The sequence below is a fragment of the Struthio camelus genome, chromosome 3 (genome assembly GCF_040807025.1).
Source record: "Struthio camelus isolate bStrCam1 chromosome 3, bStrCam1.hap1, whole genome shotgun sequence".
NCBI lineage: Eukaryota > Metazoa > Chordata > Aves > Struthioniformes > Struthionidae > Struthio > Struthio camelus.
In genome coordinates, this window is record NC_090944.1 from 80,687,728 (window position 1) to 80,711,538 (window position 23,811).

Here is a 23,811-nt window from a genome sequence, read left to right on the forward strand (position 1 = left end):
GTAAGCGGTACCCAAGAGCAGTGGAGGGTTGCCAGGCTGGAAACAGAGCTGCTGCCAGGCAGAGGAGATCAGCCCAGGAGCTACCAGATGACATGCCAGAGGAAGCTGCTGCCTCCTTCTCCCCTTTCTGTGATGGCAGGTCTGGTTGAATACTTGCAAACTTCCCCTTGGGAGGGAAGAGCACATACTGCAACTCATAGAAGTCCTTGCCACTAAAAGAGACTTGCCAGTACTGAGTTGCACTTTCCCCCCACTATCACTACTGGTACCACATTTTGGTGTGAATAAAGCAGGGGGAGGCCCATGGTCGCCTTTCTTGCGGGGGACTCTCTTACTGTCTGAGGCAGCTATCTGTTTTGTCTCAGGTCAGGCCCATATGGAATTTTTCTTACTCCATTGCTGCGTAAAATGAAGTAAGGAGTAAAAGCTTTGAGGCTTTACTTCAGGTCACCTTTGTTTAATTAGTAATGATTTATTGTCTAGTTAGTCTAAAGCATTCTGAGAAATAATGATGGTTATTTTCAGAGAGCTTGTTAATCTGACTTTGTTTTTAAATTCATTAGTTAAATGATAAATTAAAAATAACTTAAAAATAAATTATTAAAAATTAAAAATAACTCAAGTTCAATTCAGATTATTTGAACCAGTCACTTAAATCTGAATAAGAGTATCCACAGAGACATTAAAAGCTATTTAATTTGCTCCGTTAACTGTTGCTTAGTTTTTATAAGCTTTCCTGTGTATTAGTGCATAAGAATGCAGGAACAACTCTGTGCAATCAAACTGAAGACTCATCTAGACCAGTATACTGTTTTCCACAGAGGCTTAGGGAAGAGTACCAAAGGAGGAAAAGTGTACAATAATAGTTATTTCTATCTTCTTGAGCCAGAAGAGAGAGAGATATCCATCGATACATCCCTGAAACTATAGAGCATAGAATGTAGCTCTTGAAGTTTTCTTCTTCTTGTGTTATGGTAAACACTTTCAGCTCAGGTTAATTCATTGGGATGGAGCCCTGCAGCTGTCATATGTCTGTGTCTCAGGGAAAGCACCCTCCATAGGGGTGCAAGGCAGGTGGCTGGGGACAGCAGAACTGCTCCTATGTGGACTTTATATGGAATATCTTTGTGACACTGCTTTAGCATTTATAGTGCTTGATGCTTCTAAATAATGGCTGTGTTTTGGCCAGCAGATTGCTCCCTGAGAGGACTCCCAGGTGATCCACAACAACCCCTCCAAGGGGTATTGGGAAAAATGTGCCAGAGCTGCACAGCTGCAGCTTTGACATCTGTTGAAGGATACATTTCTTGATGTTTTAAAGGACACTTTTTGCATGCATTTTGGGAGGCTTATTCTTCCTTTGCTCAAGCAGATCATGCCTGTTCAGATCAACCTAAACCAAGCCTTGTGCAGTGTAGTGCTGCGTTCTGATGCTGTGAGCTGTGCTCTGTTCAGCATTAAGATGGGTGCTATCGAGTCAGACCAGCTCTTTGTATCACCGTGTGCTTAAAGTCTGGACAGAATCCAGAACATTATTTGAACATTTTAATGGTCTATTTTCTGTCTGACTGACAGGAGAAAATGAGGAAAGTGGAAGACATTGTGAAGGACCATTTGCTGTACCTTGATGCCGTGCATGAATTCACAGACTGGCTCCATTCTGCAAAAGAAGAGCTGCACCGCTGGTCAGATATATCTGGAGATACATCAGCAGTACAGAAAAAGCTGACCAAAATCAATGTAAGAAAACTTACCTTTCATGATTTCGTCAGCTGTTCAGAACCTATGCTTTAAAATAGGCCGGGGATGGAAAGTTGTGGGATATCGCTCTTTGTGTATTTGAAATGGTTATGATATTTTAGTGAGCTGAAAATAAGCTTTCTAAGCAATGTTGTGTCTTCTCCTCCCTTCCCATATCAAACTGATGGAGTGTAAGTGCAGTCAGAACTTAGACCCAAGTTAGCCACTGGCACACATGGAAACAATTTGGAAGAGTGGGAGCCCAGTGGCATCACAGAGGAATGTGGCTTAGCTGATTAATGAATACTGCTTTTTCCTCAAGCCCAAATATGCTTTCTCCACTTGGCAGAGTTGTCTGAATCAAAGCCAGAAGCAACCTTTCCTGGTGTGCATGAAATGGAGATGCATGAAGCAGTGCAAGGATTGTTGTCTCCAAACACAGTAGAAATGTATGGGTTGCCGCCCTGTACAGAAATGTATAGGGTTGCCTCTTTATCCTGGCATTTGTCTGGGTCCATCTGTTCCTACGCATTTTGAGGGTCTGAGCAAGTGACATATTCCTGAACGGAGCATTAAAGTAGATCTCATGTTTTGCTCGTGCTGTTATTTGCATTCAGATATGCATGGCAGCATTTTACGCTGCTCCCAAACATGAGAGGGTGGGCCAGTGAACAGACTACTAGATACCCGACTTCAAATTCCAGGTTTGTTGTATACTCGTGGACAGTTTTTAGCCTCCTCTGTGTTTAAGCTCCCCATGTGTAAAATGAGGAAGGGAAGAGATAGTACTTTCTAGCTCATAGGGCCGATAAGAATAAATAACTTTACTCTGGCATGCAGTGGTTAAGATCGTATTTATGTTCTCCAACCTCTAGAGCTGAAAACTTCCCAAATTTCCTTGTAGCCTGCCTAAGATTGAAATAAGACACTGTAGAAAGAATTCATTAAAAAAGAACATGTGCAACCAATTATGGCACATTGCAGATCATGGGTAGGCTGTAAAATGCTCTTTCTGAGCAACACAGTTGTGTCCTAAAAACTGCGATGATCAGCTGCATACTAGCGTTTCATATAAAAAAGATCAGAACAACATTCTTCTCCCCACCTTAACCTAAACAATATACATTTTAGCATCTAAAAAAAGTTCTTTCTCTCCTAAGCTTATGAAAGTTTGTAATCCGTACACCGCTTTGAGCCGTGCCCTCTAATCGATTTAAAGCACGCACTCTCTCTTGAGTTAATTTTCCTTTACTCTTTCCTTTCACTGCGTTTTCCCCTTCCACCCTTTCGCAGCGTGGGTGTTGTGAAAGCGTTTGCGTTGAAACTGCTCCTCGGTGCAGCGCACACCCAGGGCTGCAGCCTCCCCGCTGCCCGCCGCCGGCTGTGCGGGCCCCCCCGGCTGCAGCGGCAGCGGGTCGCAGCCCAGCGGGTTTCCATGGCAATGTTGTCTTGCAGGAGCTGCTAGACTCCCGCCCGATCGGCGCGAGCCGCCTCGGCAGAGTGGAGACGCTGGCTCCCGCGGCGGAGCGCGGCACGGCCGCCGGCGGCTGCCAGCTCCTCGCTGCGGAGATGCAGGCCCTGCAGGCGGACTGGAAGCAGTGGGAAGAGAGCGCTTTCCAAACCCAAAGCAACCTGGAGGATCTGCTCAGCCAGATGGCCCTGTCGGAGCAGGAGTTCGCCGCCCAAGTCGCTCAGCTGGAAAAGGCCTTGGAGCAGTTTGGCACGCTGCTGGCCGCTTGGTCGCAGCGCCTGGCCCCCCTGGACGGCCAGCACACGGACGCCGAGCTCGTGGAGTGCTGGCGGAGGGAAAAAGTAAGGCCCCCCTCTCTTTTCCTAGCAATCTTCTGGTTGTAAACGTACAGCTACAGTGGGCAGAAAAGTTCTGCTAAGCGGGACTATCAAGGGATGGGCGAAGTAGACGATAATCAGATGTACTTACAAAAAATATGTTTATGAAATTCCAATTTTAGAAACTCTTTTGTAACTGTAATCATAGCAAGCAGTGTTTACAGAAGACACTTCTCTCCTTGGCCTCTACTGCACAAGGCTTAGCAAACGCTACCCCAACCATAGACATTAAAAGCAGGGCTCGTCTCTAAGGAAATGAAGGAACTAACATACTATTTCTGAACTTCTCTTCCAATTCGCTCAGTGTTTCAAGCCAGAGTAGTACTTGATCAGGGAAATGCAGAGCTTTTCTAAAAGCTAAGTAGCAGCTGGAGCCATTTCTTTTCCTGTAGTTCATCATGCATGTACTGAGCTTATTCTCCCCACTTCTTGAAAAGCCCTTCACATCATGCACATTAAGATCTTGTCCTGTGTTTAAAGAAGTGATCCTAGACGCTGCTGTACTCGTGTGTTCCTTTTGCTTTGCTGAGGAATGCAGTAGGATTTAGAGAAACAAGAGGTAGTTCTCCTTTCCTGTCTTCTAGCAAAACTTCCACGTGCATGTGTCCCATACATGCATACAAATATATGCACATACATTTATGTATATGAATATATATTCACAGCAGTCGAGATAACTTGCACACCAACTATATATATATGTATATATAGATCTCCCTTGTGGTGAATCACAGCTGTCCAGAAAAGATACAGAGTATCTCCCTTCCAGGGTGGTGTTTCAGTAAAGAGAGAGGGGTGTGATTGCTGCTTTCTGACTCCTTGACTGAAGAAATATTATAAAACCCCCAGGATACCCTGTCTTTAAACCGAGATTATAAATCTCCTCCTCCTCCTTCAGTTTTTGTGCCAAGTTATTTCTGTGGCTTCCCCTTTCACAGAATTCCCTGACGCAGATTTACAGAACCAGCTTGCATGCTTGCCAGCAGCTAACTAGTTGTAAGAGTGAAAAAAGCTGGCATTACACTGCAGCAAATAATGGTACAAATATGTAAACTCTTCTGTGGTTACATGTTTTCTTAAAGTAAAGGAAGATTTGGGATTATCATCAACACACAGCAGCAGTTACCAGAAGTCTTTCATTTAAAAAACAGAGAAGTTGTAAATTCATGGAATTCCCAGGAGACTTAAGGATATTGCTTTATTAGAAGTATATGTACAGTGTATATGCTGTAACTCTGTATAACAATGCTTTATTTAGATTATAAAGAAAGATGCAAACTTTAGGTAGTGAGTTAAATGCAGAAGAAACTCAAGAATTACTATGCACAGCCCTACTATGTGATTTTATTTATAGTTAGAGGAAATGTGATAGTAATCCTTCCATTTCTGGACTTCAGCGGTAGGTCCCATTGTGAATGTGAAATAGCACTGCAGCGTTCCATTACTGGTGTCTCACAGTGATTCGATTGTCAAGGTAGCCAAGATCACAAGTTAAAAATGTATTTCCTAACTCTCAGAATTAGCAAGCTCATTCTGATGGCCCATACTCAGCCTCTGTTCCCTTAGGTTTATGCAACATAACGGCAACAGATCCTGCCTTTGGAATTCAGTACGTTATTTTGATAATGGTCAGATTCAAAATTAAATTCAACTTGCTGCACCAATGCTATCACTGATTCAGTGTTTCTGTATGGAAATATGCCACAGTTAAATGTACCCTGCTTTTCAAGGAAATGCTCCTGTTTTCAGGAACAGGTTATGCATAAAATGGTATATCATCAAAATAATCTTTTAGTATTTATTGTGGTAAGTTATTTGAAACTGAAAGGTTTAATTATTGAAAACAGGCAATTCTAACCTCGGTGATACTTGTAGGATGTTTTCTTTAAAAAAAAAGATATTACTGTGAACATCCTTAGCATCTATAACAGATGTTAATATGAAGAATATATGACATCCTGTGTTTAAGTAGTGGCCATTGTGTTGTCGTTCTTAATATTTTCAAAAAAAGTCCTGTGTATAGTTTAGCGTAGTAAGATAAACAAAAAGTAGTGAGTTTACATTTATTTCTGAGCATCACTACTGTTACATAATTACTTAACTCAAATGCTATTTTATATGGTATTGAAACAAACTGGCAGTGCGAATGTTTCAAACTTCTTTTAATTATGGCTGAATGGATTCACTAAAGTGTGAGTGACTCACAGCAAATGAAGTCAATAATGTTAGCATGAATAATGTAAGTCTGAGGAGTCCTGAAAGTCTGTTGAAGCAAAATATTTTTTCATACCCATAAGAACACAGAAGAGTTAGTACACATAGTCCATCTGAAAAGTCTCTGCGCTTAATTTTACAGGGCTTCCCTGTAGTCTATAAATCTGAACAGATTTCAGTAACATTAATACAGTGAAACCCTGATTATGGACTTAACCACGGATACTTCTATCCAAGATGTGTTACAGTTCTCTTTTTCTCAAAACAGACTTTTTTCCTGGCAGTTCAGATTGTATGAAGAGGCAACATACACGTCTTTTTTTTTTTTTTTTTTTACTTGCTCAGAAATACAGGATATAATCTTAAAAAAATTAATTGCACAACTCTGCCAATAGACCTTTTCAGGAAAAGGGATTTGAAAAGAGCACAAAGTTGCTTGTGGGTAGTAGGCACATTAGGTGAATTGCTTGCCTTTTGTCTATTTGCTGTTCTTATTAAGCTCATTGACTGGCTTACTAGACTCTTGCTGATGCTTGTTTTTACTTTTGGTAAATACTTCACAGTGAAGTGAAGTATTTGTGAATACTTCACAGTGAAGAACCTACAGTGAGCGTTTTTATCTTTGTAATGCAGATTGTGATATTTTCAAAACCCTCTGTGTATATTTTCATGTAAATAATGTCTACATTTCCTGAACATATAATTTTGTGCTTATAGATAATTACAAACTGTTTACTATGTATGTACTCCATCATCCTTTTGTATATGTTCAGAAGCATGGTTGGGGACTTCCTTGTCCCACTTCCCCTGTCCCCTTTCTAATCTGTCTTCGCTTTCACATGATAAGTTTTTTACATTTATAAGTACACTTCTGTTTTGACACTTAGATTTAGCCACATTAATGTATGTAGGCCAAACACTCTGACTTGCGTGTGCTGCCCAACACCTGTTGTGATGAATGTAACTAGCTAGAAGGTTGTCTTTTCTCCCCAGTAATCCAAGAGGAACGGCTGGAGAATTTAACTTGTAGTGAGATGAAGGGCAAAGTCTGCCCTGCGAATTATGCTGGAGTACCTGGCAGGATATTGTAGTGAAGGCGCTTGTGGACACCAGCGTGAGGGCTGCTTTTGTTGCAGTGGTTATTCGACCCCTCCTAGTGACACATGGCCTAAGCCAACGATGGCACTTTCCTGTAGGCTTAGCTGTCTCCCAATCAAGAGTCTTGCCAGCGCAGCAGTGACAGCTAGCAACCCATTCACTCTCACTGGATTGTAAGAAGCTGTCCTTTTTAGATTTTGAAGCCCTCTTTGAAAATGTTGAAGCAGTTAGAAGCTTTGTGCATAAATTCCCTTTTTTGGATACAGTTCAAAATAGTTTTTACTGAGTATGTTAAACTCAGGCAAGTAGGCTAATTATACTTACATAAACTGTATGATATTTGCTATACCCTAATTGTATGTATTTTCATATGTACACAGCTAACAGACAATATCATATCCCATTTATCAAAATCAAATGTATACCTTAAGCTTTTTTTTGTAAACGTTTTGAGCTAAAAAATGTGAGGCTTCCAGAAATTTGGTCTCCAGAAACTCACAGTTTCACATAAGCCTCTGTGCTTCTGTAGGTTTGATTGTTAAAATAATCTCAAAAATTAAGACACACAGATCGCAAATTAAGTTGACTTTAAGTTCCATAGGCACTTTTAAATGATTTTTTTAGATTTCTTGACGATTATTTCTTAGTCCTGTTCATTATGAAAAAAGGGTGAAGCATTCAAAAAATGTCCAAATGTTTTATGAGCAGTGATGCCACATTCAACAGTAACTTTTAACCATTTTTGAAAGTCGGATTTGGGCTTCTAAATTGCTTTACTTAAAATACTCCATATATTTTGTTCTTAATCACTGTATTCATATTCTAGGTTGTTTTAAGTATTTAGAATTACCTGGAAGGGGTCTGTCCTTTTTAATTGACTGTGCAAGTAATTTAGCTTCCTAGTTCCGATCACTTGAATCAAACCTTAATTAAACTCCTAACACAGCCAGTGTGAATCCCCTTCCTAGATGTATGTTTTTCCAGGTAAGTACAAGTGGGTTGAGTCTAGAAAGCTACCAGAGCAAAAAGTGCCTAAACACCTTTATAAATCAAGTCACGTTTATTTTGGTGCCTTATGCTGGTATGAAAAGAGCATCAGCATTATCTGTGTCAAAGTAAGTGGCACAGAGCATCGTTTACTTGAAAAAATGCCAGATAGTGTAAGGCGTTAACAGAATTTTTTAACGTTATGCGTTTTAAAGTTTTTGGCACTTGGATTCTACACAGATGTGGGTTTTAGGAGTAATGTTTCAACATAGTACAAAGAATTTAAGATGTATTTGGTTTAAATGATAACAACATTTAGCAGACAAGTATCTTTTTATACTGCTATTTTTGTTTTAATGTTTGTTTTTGTTTTAACAGGAAACATTGGATGCTCTAGCAAAGTCTGAGCATATGTCGGATGAGATCAAGACTCAATTAAATGACCTCTGTAGATTTTCCAGAGATTTGAGTGATCATTCTTCAAAAGTTTCAGGGTTGATTAAGGAGTATAACAGGTACACTTTCATCTTTTTTATAGCTAATCAGTCTCAGGAGTGCATGAACTTTGTTTTAAGGAATCATTAATCAAAATCTTAGAAGTAGACTATGATTAGAATCATTGTGTTGATTTTAGGCTGTATGACCAGACTCAGCTGAAACTAGTATATGTCCACACCTGATCTATTACAGGAGAAATCTGTCCAAGAAACTGAATTAGACCCACATCTCATGTGCGTGAAGGAGGAACAAGCTGTAACAGCTATTTAAGTTATTTTCCTTAATTCTGTGCTTCATTTCACTCTTGTTCTACTAGCTGGTACATTGAAACAGTGGAGACAGTGTTTACTTACTCTCTTGCTTTCTCAGGTCCCTCCAGCTGATTTAGTTTGGAGTGTGAAGCCTGCCTTTCAGACACAAGATTCTGTTATCTCTTGTAGGGGGTTGTAGCTTTTGGCTTCTGTGGCTGCATAAGAAGGGCATAATGACCTAGACTGATCCCTTCTAACATTATGAGCATAACTGAACCACACAAGTTAGAAATGCAGTTGCTGTAGGTTGCGTGTCCGGTCCCTAAAGAGAGAAAGGGGCTTGAGGAAACATCACACTGAGGTGAGCTGAATCACTCTTTGGAAACATTTGTGTCTGTCACATCTATGACAGCTATGTCCCAATTTACATGTTTCACTTTTAAGGAGCTGAAGACTTCTAATGGATTTTCTGGTGCCTCAGCTACCTAAAGCTGGTAGAAGGACTCCAGGTTAACCTTACCGAACCTAACCATTTTTTCTCAGAGAACTAAGTAATTGCGTTGTCACCTTACAGAATCTTACCTTTCCTCCCCCTCTCCCTCCACTCTCTGCTGCTTCCCTGATGTGGCATACCCAGCCTCTGCCTGCAAGCTTCAAAAGGATGTCAGAGTAAAGAGCAGATCTTGCAGCAAAGATTTCGAACAGCTTTCAGGGACTTCCAGCAGTGGCTAGTCAATGCAAGAATCACCACAGCCAAATGCTTTGATGTGCCTCAGAGTATCAGTGAAGCTTCAGCAAGTCTGCAGAAAATACAGGTAACTCTAAAGCAACAAGATATTAGTCTGAGGGAGACTCAATCGACTTACTATAAATCTCCGATTGAATTTGGAGGTAACTTGATGATTATGAATATTAAACTATTTGTGTATGGTAATAAAGTTTTCAAATAACTTCCAAATAACTTCATTGATATTTAGTGCTGCTAAATTAATTTGACTCCTCAATATTACAAGTTATAAAAATATTGCACTAATACAATGAAATTTAAAAATCTGCTCATTTCCATATATGTTCTCATAATTCTTGCACAGAAATATTTCCGTATACTTCTTGCACAGCAGCATTGTGCAAGTATTCTGTAAAGACAAATACTTTGAACTAAGTAGGCAAGCTAAGGATGCAGAGGATAAATCACACAGGTTAGACATAGCTCAGGATCCATATATTGGTCCACGCCCCTGCACACTCATTGAAAGGACAGTGTGGTCATCTCAAGTGGCGTTCGTTTTGTATGTTACCTTAAAATTAGCCATTGCCCTAGCAGCTACCAACCATGCTGTGCCAGGGTATTGATTCCCCGAAACAAAAGTGTTATCACTTACTGTACCATGAAGATTTAAAGTATAATGCCCAACTAAAGGACAGGTCATTGTCTCATGAAGTGCAGAACATATTCTCAGGTAATCCTAGAATTTTAGTATATGCATTGTTTAGATACATGACGCTTCTGGTCTAGGTAGCTGTTGTCCCTGAATCTTTTAAAATGGAACGCACCCAAATATGAATTAATATGTTAATGTGCAGAAACAATAAACTTCTATGTCTGTTGAATTTTCTGGGAGCTTTGCCATTGAGCTTTCCTGGGACCTGGAGTTCATAAAAAAAGCTTTTCCTGAATACAGCCAATCATCTCATTATTATTTTCAGGAATTCTTATCAGAAAGTGAGAATGGGCAACATAAACTAAACTTGGTAGCATCCAAAGGAGAACTGCTGTGCTCTATGTTACCAAAAGAAAAGGCTCAAGTTATCCGGGAGAAAGCTACTACTGCTAAAGAAGATTGGAAAAATTTTATCGCTACCCTTCACCAAAAGGAATCTGCATTGGAGGTATTCAGTCTGTCACAGCAGGAAAAGATTGGATTTAAATCTCCTCTTTGCTTTTTGTTTCAAACACACACATCTTGGTAGAGGTCCTTACAGTTTACCTCTCCCATATAGCCAGCTGTAAGTGCTTATAATGTGACACAACTAATACATAGCTACTCTCAAGAAGTTTCATTCTTCCATTCTACTTCCATTTTACTTATATTTATTTATCTGCTTTCCACATGATTTAACTTTGTTTTAAATGGGTATTTCATGCAGAAGGATATTATTCAGAGTAACCGTAACTTGGGTCTCATAAAATAGACTGGAAAACTAAAACACATTAAAAAGACAGTCTGTTTTTTAGGGACTCTCCCCTTAGCACAGAGTTCTGCATCATTGCTGACTGTCTAGTCCCAGTACAATGGGTAGCCTTTGTCTCTCGTATTGGGAACAGGTGAAATGCAATGAAGATTCTTTTGAGCAACTTTTTTAATAAGCCCCAGTGCCCTTTTTTGTTCAGAACTCACAATTCAACAAGCATAGAAAGTAAATCTCTTTAAAACACAGTCTCTTCAAGGTCATAGGTTTTAAGGTGAAAAGGTCTTAGTTGGAATTCTCTGCATAGCATAGGAAAGTTAAAGTTCACCTAGGCATTCCTGTTTCAGACTAATGCTGTCTAGTTAGCTGAGAAAAATTTCAAATTGAGTTAATAGGTCATGTAGTAAATTCTTTCAAAGAAACTTCAGATAGCAAGGTCTTACCTTTCTTTGTCTCAGAGTGGCCATGGGAAGGTGTCCTAAGAGGTTAATCTTTCTGAGCTCAGGATTTTTCATTCTCGTAGGCCAATTCCTTTATTCTGGTATTTAATTTAAATGATAATGCTGTAGCTAAAAAAAGAAAGCAAAATTAGTCTAAAAATGCATTTCTATGTATTTCTATTCCATATGAAATATTTCAAGATAGACTTTTTTTTTAGCATGCAGAATAACCCTATAATGAAAATATGCAGGCACTGAAGGAATGCCTGCATACACGTTATGCACACATTGTTACAACCGAAGTTTTACACTAAAAGTATATTCAGAAACTATCCTCATGACTAGGTTGAACTTAGTCGTACAGCCCCTAGGAGTGACAGCATCCCTTTAAATAGAGATCAGTGTGAATGACTGCAGGCAGATGTTAAGTAACTCTCATCCCAAACTAGACGCAGACTGCCTTAGCTAAGTGAGTTAGACTGATGCTGAGTAAAAGCTAATAAGCTCTGCAAAGCTTTCTATTCAGAGATTTGCACTGGCCTTCCCTCAACTGTGTAGACATATCCTAAATTGTTGCCTCTGTTTTGTCTCCTAAAGAGGTATTCTCTTAACTTTTTTGTGGGATGGGAAGAAACAGAGTTGGTGTTACTTATTTTGAAGAGATGTGGTCATATTTTTCTGCAGTAGTATATCATGTCATGTGTGCTTGGTCTGTGGGTTGTGCATTTAATGCACCCTATGCAGTAGGACTGTTTATAAATTTGTGCATTACATGTCTTCGTAGAACTTAAAGATCCAGATGAAGGACTTTGAAGTAAGTGCTGAGCCTCTGCAGGAGTGGCTGAGCATGACAGAAAAGATGGTTCAAGGAAGTAGTAGTCGACTCCATGATCTTCCTTCCAAGAGGAGAGAACAGCAAAAGTTACAGGTGACTTCTTATGAGCCTTTTTAATACAGCCAGCCCTTCCTCTCCCATCCTCCCAGGCTCATCCATTCCTTATAAAAACTTGATCATCTGGTATTATGGCCTCTAAATAAGATACGAGCTGGTTTCAAGCATTGCTTTCAACAGTGCTCTACAAGCAGGTGTTGCATCTCTACATTCCTCATCACAGGCTGCTTCGTTGCTGTAGCCGTACAGCATGCCTTTCTCAGCATGCTTGCCATTTGTCATTTCTGTTTTTTTTACAGGGGCTTCACGCTTCTGTGTTGTCTGCTTTCTTGCATACGCTCTTAACATTAACATGCTTGTGCTTTACAGTCTGTCCTTGAGGAAATAAGCTGTCACGAGCATCAGCTCAACAGGCTAAAAGAGAAAGCTCAGCAGCTGTGGGAAGAGCAAGCTGTCAGCAAAAGCTTTATGCGCAGAGTGTCTCAGCTGTCTTCTCAATACCTTACTCTAAGCAATCTGACAAAGGTAATACACCCCATATATGTGCTTTTAAGAAGTTCATTTGATGTATATGGAGAAAAAAAAGGAATGAAACGTGAAATACTGCAGCTGTCTTGCTCGTCTGCTGTGCGGCACGTCTGAGCTATCTTGTCTTTTGCGCTGGGTTTAAAGAGTGGGAAGTAAGGACCTGGATAATTCCACGAACAGTTGACAAGACAGAAATGTGGGTTTTTTAAAGTATTTTGATTGAAAAGTAATTGAAAAAATAACTACCGCGTTATAAAATAATTCCCCTGCCTCTCATGTAATAAGACAAGGTGATTTTGATTTTGATTACTTCAAGCACTGAAGATAATTTAGTTTAGTAATCAAGGCACTTGAAAGAGGTATTTTTCAAAACTTGGAGGTTTCACTTTTTTCTTTAAGAGTCAGAAGCTTTATAAGGAAATGTTGTTGCTTCATGACATCCTATAATGATGATTCATTATTTGCTTCCTAAGTGTCTTGTCTAAAACTTGATAGATTGGTCTTCAGCATTGTTTTGAAAAAAGAAACTGTTATCTGTCAGGCTGCTTTTGAAGGTTCAGGGAGAGGAATAGGCCAAAGTCTAAAGCATTACGCTAGGAACTGAAGGAGTTAGGTTAAATTCTTTCTGTTCTGTTGAGTGGCACTTGACAGGATGCTTTACCACCTGATATTCTGTTGTGTAAGCAGATTGAAAGGTCTTTGCGTCGGGACTGTTACTCTTCACAAAGTGCCAGTCATGAAGGAGGCTTGTTATTGAATCAGGTTTATGGTTACTACTGTAATTAGAATAATTTTAGGATGTTGGAAGTGTTATGGGAAAACAATTCATTTCATAAAATACTTATTCTTGAGTAACTACTAGTTTGTTAATGACTGTCTTTTCTGTGGCAATAAAAATTATAAGCATAAGTAAGGCTGTATGACTCACTGAAAATTATTCTATATATGGCCATAATGAATTTTCATGATTAAAAAATGAGAAAAGGAAAGATACATGAGTAACTACCATTAGCTTATGTGGGCCAAATTTCTAGGATATGTCAGAATGAGAGGATGGCATCTGGGGCAGAGGATATGTATGATCCTGTCTGTCTGAGAAATCCCAAAGTTTTTGGACAGCCATAGAAGTTTGGACAGATCCCCCTCTGTTACTTCCTCAACGTGTTTCACTGAGTTGGCTTCAATTCTCAGTCACAACATAAAGTATACTGTTCTCTGAATTCTTGTTAATCTCAGGCCTTGTAGCAATGAACAGCCTGGTAAACGCGAGCATTTTTATTTTCTCATGTCAGTGTTACTGATTTTTGCAGAAAAATGGATATGCCGGTAGGAGTTGTTGAGGAAAATAAGCCTTCTTATCCTACATATCAGCAAAATAATGTTGCTACAGTGGCATAGCTTCACAGGCTTATATCTGTCTTGTGCGTTGGCAGGTTTTACAAGTTATCTTCAGTTGTAGCATTGCTGCAGAGTTTAATTAGGCGTGATTTGCCAGATAGTATTAAAAAAAAAAAAGAAAGAAAGATAGACAGAAAACTTTCCTCTGCTTTGAATGAGGCAGAGACAGGTGGAACTTTATATGTAGAAAACAAAAGAGGGCACTTCTGAAATTTTCATGTATACATTGTGTTTGAACAACTCATACGTGTGTGTACAAAATTGACAATTGCAAGTACGTTTACTTGAGCCTGGAATGAATTTGTGAAGAGAATGGATGGATGTAATTTAGGAAACTTGTTCTAACACCCTAAGCAGGCATGGGGGAAAATGATGATTTGAATAGCTGCTGGTGCTAATTGCTGGGTGAATTTCAGGAGAAGGTTTCCAGGATGGATAGGGTCGTTGCAGAGCACCAGCAGTTCTCTCATGGTGTCAAGGACCTCCAGGACTGGATGGCTGATGCAGTTCACATGCTGGAGTCCTACTGTCATCCCACTGCAGACAAGAGTGTTCTGGACAGCCGGATGTTAAAGCTGGAGGTATGGAAACAAGATTCCAGAACCAGCTGCTTTAAAATCTGTAAGAGGAATGCAAATACCCCATCCTTTACATGAGTTGTTACTTATTATTGTAACAGCTTGTACAGTTCAAATCCTGATTTTCCATTTACTCAACACTTCTTAGAGTGGAAAGCACTCATTATTAGAAATTTTCACTAAGATAGTTACCACTTTGACATGGAAAATTGTGCATACATACAAATTTCTAAAAACTCAGAAGATGGTATGTGACTGTTGAAGGCTAAAAGGAGGAAGTATGATATTCACTTCTGTTACTTTAATATACGTTTTCTCAGATATTATGGGTGATATGAATGATTCAGCACAGCTTTTCCTAACCTAGTCTGCTTGTAGTTGTTGAAACACTGCCTGTCCAGGACTAATTTGTGTCTCCCAGGTAGGATTTTGCTTTAAAAATGGTGACTACAGTTAAGAAAACAGCACCTACTAATATAGCTGCACAAAAGATGCTAAAGACTGTACTCAGGAAACACTACTTTTCATAACATTGGTGTCCATAGCTAGGCCACAGCTCAAAATCTGAGACAAGCCCCACAAAATGGTAAGGATGCTTCAAAAAGCAAGAGATTGTAGCAAAATACTAAACTCTTGTTTTTCCTTTTGTTTTTTGAGTCTTTCAGGTTCTATTGTCAAGCTTTTCATGACTTTACATAGTGTTAGCAGCTCTGTAGTTTAAAGCTGCGCAGCTCCAGGGTCTGAGGTCTTAAAGATGACATTGGTGGTTGTCTCTTGAGTTTATATGCTGATACTCTCATTTTGCATCTTAGTTGAACTGTACTTCAGCCCTACAGTAGGGTTTCTCATCACAGCTTTTTTTCTTCCAGAGTAAATACTCTTATTTTCCACCTAAAGGACATTACTTTCAGAATGTCTTCTCTTCCACCCCGGAAGTACCTTCTCTGATATAGTGCACAGATATAGTGATATAGTGCACCTGCACAGATTCAATGAAAACTTCTCTGTTAACTAAGATTTATGGCCTGAAACTACCCTTTGAAAGATACCTTTTCCTTGTGAAACCCAGCTATGAACCCCACTCCCCTTTTCCTATTGACTTTGTCTACAAACTGCTAAATTTAATCAGTTAATTTTCCAGTGAAGCTAGTTGCTATATTCATGCACAGTTCATGATAGAACTGGAACATCTGTTCGCTGGAATACCTGTTCAATTTTTAGGGACTCCTAGCAGTGAAACAAGAAAAAGAAATCCAAATGAAAATGGTTCTGACAAGAGGAGAATCTGTTCTGCAAAATACGTCTCCAGAGGGTGTGCCAGTGATTGAACGGCAGTTGCAGACCCTAAAGGACAACTGGGCTTCTCTTCTGTCTGCTTGTATCCAGTGCAAGAGGTAAAAAAGGGTATCAGGTGCAGAATGATGCTTGATAGCAAAGTACTGTTAAAAATTCTGTAATTATAGTTCTAACAGTGACACTCAAGGTGATAGAATAAAATTAAAAAAAAAAAAAACAAGCAGAAAAAATGCAGCCTTCTGTAGTGGAGCATCACTAATTGCAAACATTTCAATTTAAAACAACCAAGGCAATTAACCGTTAGAAGGCAGTAACTTACTAACGTATGAAAAAGTCCAGAAAATTTCTAATTTGGGGTCTTATGCTTTCAATTGTGTTTTATTTACTAAAGCTAGCACACATCAGCTAGCTGTGTAACTTACAGACCTCCTTAACCTTCCAAGTTTGGAAAACTTAATCCCTCTATATCAGCCAGACGTGCTCCTAGTCAGCCTGTAGGGGTTTTAACAGCTCTGTCTGGGATTGTTTAGCTTGCAGTACATCTGTCTTATAAACACAGTGATACTGAGTGATAGAGTAACTATATGTGATTATATCTGACTGCTTAAATAGCATGAAAAACTGCACTGTTGCAACAAATACATATTTTTAAATTACAGTCAGCTGGAAGGAGCGCTCTCCAAATGGACAAGTTACCAGGATGATGTTCGCCAGTTTTCCAGCTGGATGGATAAAGTAGAAGCAAGCATGAATGCTTCTGAGAGGCAGTATGCAGAACTGAGGGAAAAAGCAGCTGCCCTCAGCAAAGCAAAGGTGTGTTTGCTTTGCAACAAATCAACAACAAACCTGTATTACTTTATAAACAACAAAAAAGACTGAATAACTGTAAGATTAATCTGTGGTCTTGTTTTAATGCTGCTTATTTCATAAATCTGTTCTACTCTCTGCTTTCAGCTACTCAGTGAAGAAGTATTGAGTCATAGCAGCCTGTTAGGGACTATTGAAATAAAAGGCAATGGAATGACTGAGCATTATGTAACCCAGCTCGAACTCCAGGACCTTCAGGAGCGATACAAGTTTCTCAAAGACAGAACAAGGGTACAGTTTTCTTTAATGTTGAAACAAATTTTGCTGACAACAAGGGAGCAGAGAAAGTCTTTTCTCTGATGATTTATTTTACAGTTAAATAAAAATTAAAGATTTTGGGGCAGATGTAATTTATTTATAAAACAGAAAATTATTATGGTGAGTTATCAGTCTTGTCATGCTATTGAACTTCAGAGCTTTTCAGAAAGTATCTAAAGTTTTGAATCTGAAAAAAGCAATAGGTGAGGAGTTCTATATCAGACTTCTCATTGACTTCAGTGCAGAGAGGATTTTACCTATCGTGACTGAAAAGTCTAAAGCATCCGTGGTTTGTATGAATGTGTGTTTTGCAACAAATGTAGTCAGACAATCAGCAGATTCACAACCAGCAGCAATTCACAAATGGTTGAGACTTATTTGAGGGCTTACTATCAAACACAAATCTTATTAGCAAGTGAAAAAAAATGTCTCTGTAGTCAAATAATCCAGCATAATAAGTCCTACGAACTAGTCCAAATCCTAGTACGATGGATTTGGAAGACGGGTGAAGACCGAGATGATTTTTAATGTAAGATATAAGATGAAGAAACACATCTAGACATCTCTAGGAGCAAAAGACCCAGTGGTACATTTAGTAAAGCCAAATGGTTATATCCAGTTAACCCAGATCCCTCCTGTGGTAATTAAACTATGCCTACTGCATCCTCAGACAAGCCACTTTTCTATATGACAGCAGGGTAAGAAAATTGAGTTTTGTTCTCTCAGGGATGTCTTTATCCTGTGGGGAGGGCCAAAATTCAGTTTTTCAGATGCATAAGTGGTTCTTTGTTGTGTGGTATTCTCTTCCACAACCGCAAAGAATGCGATGAGCTGTCTTTCTTTGGACCTCCTCTGTTTGAATGAACTCACTCAGGGTTGCCAGAGAGGTGAAAGGGGAGTCCTGGAAATTGTAAGTATTCCTTACCTAGTATTCCTACTAACACTGGGATCCTCTCACCTTCATTTTTTCTTGAATCTTTGTCTCCTGCACACATCTGTGGTGTCATGAGCTGCCGGTATATCCTCAACTTGAGCAACAGCATGGGAGCTGTGAGAACCAGGTGCTAGTTCACAGGCACAAGAGCTCTGTACCTCTTCGCTAATGTAACAAGAAGCATCCCTTCTTTCATTCTCACCTAACACCCCAGCTGACTTTGGATCTTCCCCACTTGCAGCTGTGGTGATGGTATTAAGCATCTAGGCTACTTTCAGCTGTTGAAGCTGCAAGAAGTTCAAAGTTCAAAGTCGATATCTAGAAAGCAGAGATTGGCTAAAGTCAGAGGGAAAAAAAAACACTTTGGTAGCTGCGGGAATGTACTCCTTGGGTTTGTCGCTTGAAATCTGCTCCATGAGAAAACTGGCTAGGAGGAAAAGTTTGCAAGCTTCTCCGGGGGTTTGTGACCCAAGCCAGAGCAGACCACAGCCTGCGATTCCCTGCAGCCACTGGTAACAGGACAGAGAATTAATCTGTTTTCCTCTCTTCCCACTCCTGGCTGTGGACAGGCCATGTACGTGATAGACTTCCTCCCACTGTCCAGAATTGTTAAGAATAGCTAAAGCAGGCAGTAGATTCATGGCTACTGTTTATGGGAAAGTTTTTCTGCCTGTGTAATATGCTGCCCTGAGACACAGCAAGTTTTGCTTCCATCTAAACTTGGGCCTCTGTTCCCAGCAGATCTTCCAGGGTGGGAATTACATGTAGTATACTCTTCTTGCACCTAAAAAGACCGATCTGTTGCTAACACATGATACCATTCATACTGTATCCAGATATGGTAATATTTTTTGTATTTGGTTATGAAATTGTTGTAACTTGCTTATGTATGTACATAGTAAATTTGCATTCCAATTCTTATGGCATTTTTTAGGAATTGCCTGCAACTGACTTGGTCTTCAAAACTAAAGATAGTGGATATTCTTAATAGAAGATTGGATGATTAGTATTCCATTGGCAAAAAAAAAATTCTGCAAATAAAAATAAGCTAATTTCTAAGCTCATGCTCTTGTTGATCATTTCAGTAAAGTTAATTAATTTCAACTGGTTTAAAAAAAAAGTAAAATAGCGCTTTTGTTATTAAATATTAAGGTTCTATCCAAGATCAAAAGTTCAGATCCCAAAAGTCAGAGAACTTAGGTAAAGAATCTTTTAGGATGTATATCTGTATCCCCACACTTGACTCCTCTTTCTCTACAATTGATCAGACTATCCTCAGAATCCAAATGCTCTTGAATTTTAGGAAAACTCAGCTTCATATCTAAGCGTATCCCCTTGATGTCACTTCTAGATTTAGAACTTCTTGATTTGATGAAACAATTATACATATATACATATATATATATTTTAATAAACAGGAAGCAGTAACGAAAGCTGAAGGACTGCTTAACTTACATCAGGAGTACCAAAGAAATCTGAAGGCCTTTGAAGTCTGGTTGGAGAAGGAACAGGAGAAACTTGACTGCTTAGCACATCTGGAAGGTGATACACAGAAGCAGGAGGCAACACTCCGAGACTTACAGGTACAGAACTTGTGACATCTCAGGTCAAAAAATCCTACGTGTAAAATAACAGAAAAATATTAACTGCTGAACAGAAATTGCCTCTCTTTTGTGCCTTGAGAACAGCTTTAACTCACGCATATATAAACATTTTGCTGCTCAAAAGTGCTTCTAGTAATGTCAGTGGAAACATTGCCACTTATTTCAAGGAAGAAATGTCAGGCCTTGTATGCGATCTCCAGGCATACTAATGCTTTCATGCAAGTACTGAATTTGTTTTAGGTCTTGGCCCATGTTGAGGATGCTGCCTTGTCTTTTCTTTGCGTTTCATAGAATATCGAAAGTAATCCTTTCATTGAGTTTTCATCTTTCACTGCTTACAATGCAGATGCATCTCACCTACCTTTAGGAGTCTAAATGTCAAAGTGTAGCCTAAGCTAGTCATAGAGGCTTCTTCTGTGGAGAAGACAGAGAAGGACAGCCAGCTCCCACTTCTGTTAGACAGCTATGTTTGATGGGATGAATTATTCTTTGAATTATTCTAGTCCCATTGACAGCTGTGAGATTTTCAGTGACCAATCTCACCTCTCAGGTGAGATGGAAAGACTATGAGTGAACCTTTCAGGTGATGGTGAAGGGTGAACCCTTAGTACTTCAGTAATCTCCCAGTTATGATCTGAAGCTGACTTAAGATTTCATACCGGTTTTTGAACCATCAGTAACACAGAAGGTCTATACTTGAGCTCCTGAGTTATGGAATTTTTCATATTTTTTGCAGGATACTGAGAAGATCTTTGTCTGATCAGGGATTCTGCATACATGTCTTTCTATAAGAGTTTATTTTTAAAAATCTGAATTCGTTTTAAAAATCTGAATATATATCTCAGTTATGAAACAGGAAGACACAAAACTATATTGGTTAGGTAATTTCCTGGTTGTATTTGGTTAATCAAACTGATTCCCTGCATACTTTCTAATCGAGTCCTAATAAACATGAAAATGCCACATTTATCCAGAAGAGGATATCTAGAATTATTTTAGAATTATATATGAAAAACATATAGAAATAAACAGGCATGTTTATTACTAAAGAGTCTGAGTTGTGAATCTCAGGCATCATCTTGTTCCTTGTTTTTAAACAGATTCAGTTTTAGAATCAGTGTTACAATTTGCCATAGCTGGAAAATTTTGATTATAAGGTTGTGCAGAATGGAATCCAGGCTCCCATGCCAGCTAAGGTGGCAACTGTTTCAGAAGTTATAACAAGTTTAGCAGGAGAGGATGGAACATAAAGCATATTTCATCAATAATTCTCTCTAATTCACTGGACAATAGTACTGGTAGTGGGTTTGTTTTGCAGATGAAACGCCAGCATAAGGTGTTCATAGAGGTCGCGTAATGTGTGTTTAACCTTAAGTACCCGTAGGGAAGATCTAGATAATTTAATAACTTTTTTTTTTTTTTAAAGTAGAATGAGGGCTTTGCCTTGTGTGAATAAAAGCTGTTAATGCAGGATCTGTATCTGTAACTGCGTTTACAGGAGTTGCAGGTCCACTGTGCGGAAGGACAAGCATTACTGAATGCTGCTATCCATGCCAGAGAGGAGGTGATTCCTTGGGGCACGCCCCAGATAGAGGACCGAGCCCTGGAATCTGTACGACAGGACTGGCAAGTTTACCAGCACAGGCTTTCTGAAGCAAGAACGCGGTTAAATGCTACTGTGAGCAGATTGAGGTTAATGGAGAAAAAATTTCAGAAAGTAAATAACTGGCTAACAGATCTGGAGGAAAAAGTTACTATCAGGACTGGGAGGCAGTCTGGTAGAGCAACAAAGGAGATGCAGCTGCAACAAATGAAGGTAAGCAATATACTTTAAGGATTTCTTTTAACAAAATGTTATGTGATGTGGTTTCTACATCACTGTCTAGTTTCACAGTGAAAATGACAGGATGCATTGCTATTCATTCTGAGGCTCTGCTGAAAATGAGGGGTCCAAGAGCGCTTCCTAGTTACTGGGTCCAAGTGTATGCCCTGGCCATGTTCCAGTCCCCAGCTGGGACAAGGCTGGCATTGCTGCTCTGCTCCCTTACACACCTAATGCTGGAAGAGAATCCAGCTAACTCAGAGACCAAGGCTGCAGAGTATGTCATCGAGCACATTTCCTGCTATCAAATGCCTACATTCATTTTACTGGTAAAGGTATGGATATGCCAATGTTGAAATCTCATAGGGAAGTCTGGAATTCATTTGCTCTGTGAAATACAAAGGCATAACTGAGGACAAAGGTTGATCCTGGAGTGGGAAGGTGTTAATGTGGTAAGCAAAGTAAAATTTGACAAATTCTGGTGTGATGGCTCTGCTGTCTAGTAACTGTCTTTAGACTCTGCACAGAGTAGACATGATTTTGAATAAATAAAGGAAGCAGATTTCTGGAGATTCAAGGTTACACTTAACAGTCATTTTTAAAACTGTAGGCAACACAAAAATTCTACAGGAAGTACAGCTTGTGTTTCTGCTATTATTTGAAATAGTATTACATCTATTGTAATAAAATGAAGCTGAGCTGTTTTGATAAAACATCCATCACATTCATTCCATTCTGGGTCAATTGCCTGTCATCAGATTCTCTTTTGTTTGCCTGTTATAATTCCATGTTTACAATCATGTATTTATTTACAAGGAGAGGTGCAATGCTAGACCTTCTACTAACAAACAAAGAAGGTCTAGTTGGAGATGTGAAGGTTGGGGGCAGCCTTGGCCGCAGTGACCATGAGATGGTGGAGTTCAAGATCCTACGAGGAGGGAGCAGGGCAATGAGTAGGATTGCAACGCTGGACTTCAGGAGAGCTGACTTTGGCCTCTTCGGGGACCTACTTAGGGGAATCTCATGGGGTAGGGCCCTAGAAGGAAGAGGGGTCCAAGAAAGCTGGTTAATATTCAAGCGTCACTTCCTCCAGGCTCAAGATCAGTGCATCCCTCTGAGGAAGAAGTCCAGCAAAGCGGGCAGGAGACCTGCATGGATGAGCAAGGAACTGCTGGCAAAACTCCAACAGAAGAAGGAAGTACACAGAATGTGGAAAAGGGGACAGGCCACTTGGGAGGAATACAGGGACGTTGTCAGAGTGTGCAGGGATGCGACAAGGAAGGCTAAGGCCCACTTGGAATTAAATCTGGCAAGGGATGTCAAGGACAACAAGAAGGCCTTCTTCAAATACATCAATAGCAAAAGGAAGACTAGGGAAAATGTGGGCCCACTACTCAATGGGGCGGGTGCCCTGGTGACGAAGGATACAGAGAAGGCAGAGTTGCAGAATTCCTTCTTTGCTTCAGTCTTCACTGCTAAGGCCAGCCCTCAGGAATTCCAGACCTTGGAGACAAGAGGAAGTCTGGAGAAAGGAAGACTCTCCCTTGGTTGAGGAAGATCAGGTTAGAGATCATTTGTCTAAACCTGACATCCATAAATCCATGGGCCCTGATGGGATGCACCCACGAGTGCTGAGGGAGCTGGCGGATGTTATTCGCTAGGCCACTCTCCATCATCTTGGAAAGGTCCTGGAGATCAGGAGAGGTGCCTGAGGACTGGAAGAAAGCCAATGTCACTGCAGTCTTCAAAAAGGGCAAGAAGGAGGAGCCAGGAAACTACAGGCCTGTCAGCCTCCATCCCTGGAAAGCTGATGGAACAACTCCTCCTGGAGGTCATCTCTAAGCGTGTGGAGGACAAGAAGGTGATCAGGAGTAGTCAGCATGGATTCACCAAAGGGAAATCATGTTTGAGCAATCTGATAGCCTTCTCTGATGGAATGACTGGCCGGGTAGATGAGGGCAGAGCAGTGGACGTTGTCTACCTGGACTTCAGCAAGGCTTTTGACACTGTCTCCCATCACATCCTCCTAGGTAAGCTCAGGAAGTGTGGGCTAGATGAGTGGACGGTGAGGTGGCTTGAGAACTGGCTGGATGGCCGAGCTCAGAGGGTTGTGGTGAATGGCGCAGAGTCAAGTTGGAGGCCTGTGGCTAGCGGTGTCCCCCAGGGGTCAGTGCTGGGCCCAGTCTTGTTCAAGATATTCATCAATGACCTGGAGGAAGGGACAGAGTGCCCCCTCAGCAAGTTTGCTGATGAGACTAAACTGGGGGGAGTGGCTGACACACCAGAGGGCTGTGCTGCCATCCAGAGGGACCTGGACAGGCTGGAGAGGTGGGTGGAGAGGAACCTCATGAAATTCAACAGAGGCAAG

General features: G+C 40.2%; 1 protein-coding gene across 8 annotated transcripts in view; it reads left to right on the top strand.

Moving 5' to 3' along the window:
* Nucleotides 1-23,811, top strand: part of SYNE1 (spectrin repeat containing nuclear envelope protein 1) — a 324,712-nt gene that overhangs the window by 159,277 nt on the left and 141,624 nt on the right. For all 8 annotated transcript variants that reach the window (XM_068938684.1, XM_068938685.1, XM_068938687.1 and 5 more), the window contains 13 exons: nt 1,576-1,740; nt 3,196-3,552; nt 8,266-8,402; nt 9,274-9,451; nt 10,344-10,526; nt 12,051-12,194; nt 12,528-12,683; nt 14,501-14,665; nt 15,884-16,056; nt 16,618-16,771; nt 16,913-17,056; nt 19,436-19,600; nt 21,120-21,437. In XM_068938684.1, the coding sequence (XP_068794785.1) occupies nt 1,576-1,740; nt 3,196-3,552; nt 8,266-8,402; nt 9,274-9,451; nt 10,344-10,526; nt 12,051-12,194; nt 12,528-12,683; nt 14,501-14,665; nt 15,884-16,056; nt 16,618-16,771; nt 16,913-17,056; nt 19,436-19,600; nt 21,120-21,437 (2,439 nt within the window). The remainder of the gene's footprint in view (nt 1-1,575; nt 1,741-3,195; nt 3,553-8,265; nt 8,403-9,273; nt 9,452-10,343; nt 10,527-12,050; nt 12,195-12,527; nt 12,684-14,500; nt 14,666-15,883; nt 16,057-16,617; nt 16,772-16,912; nt 17,057-19,435; nt 19,601-21,119; nt 21,438-23,811) is intronic.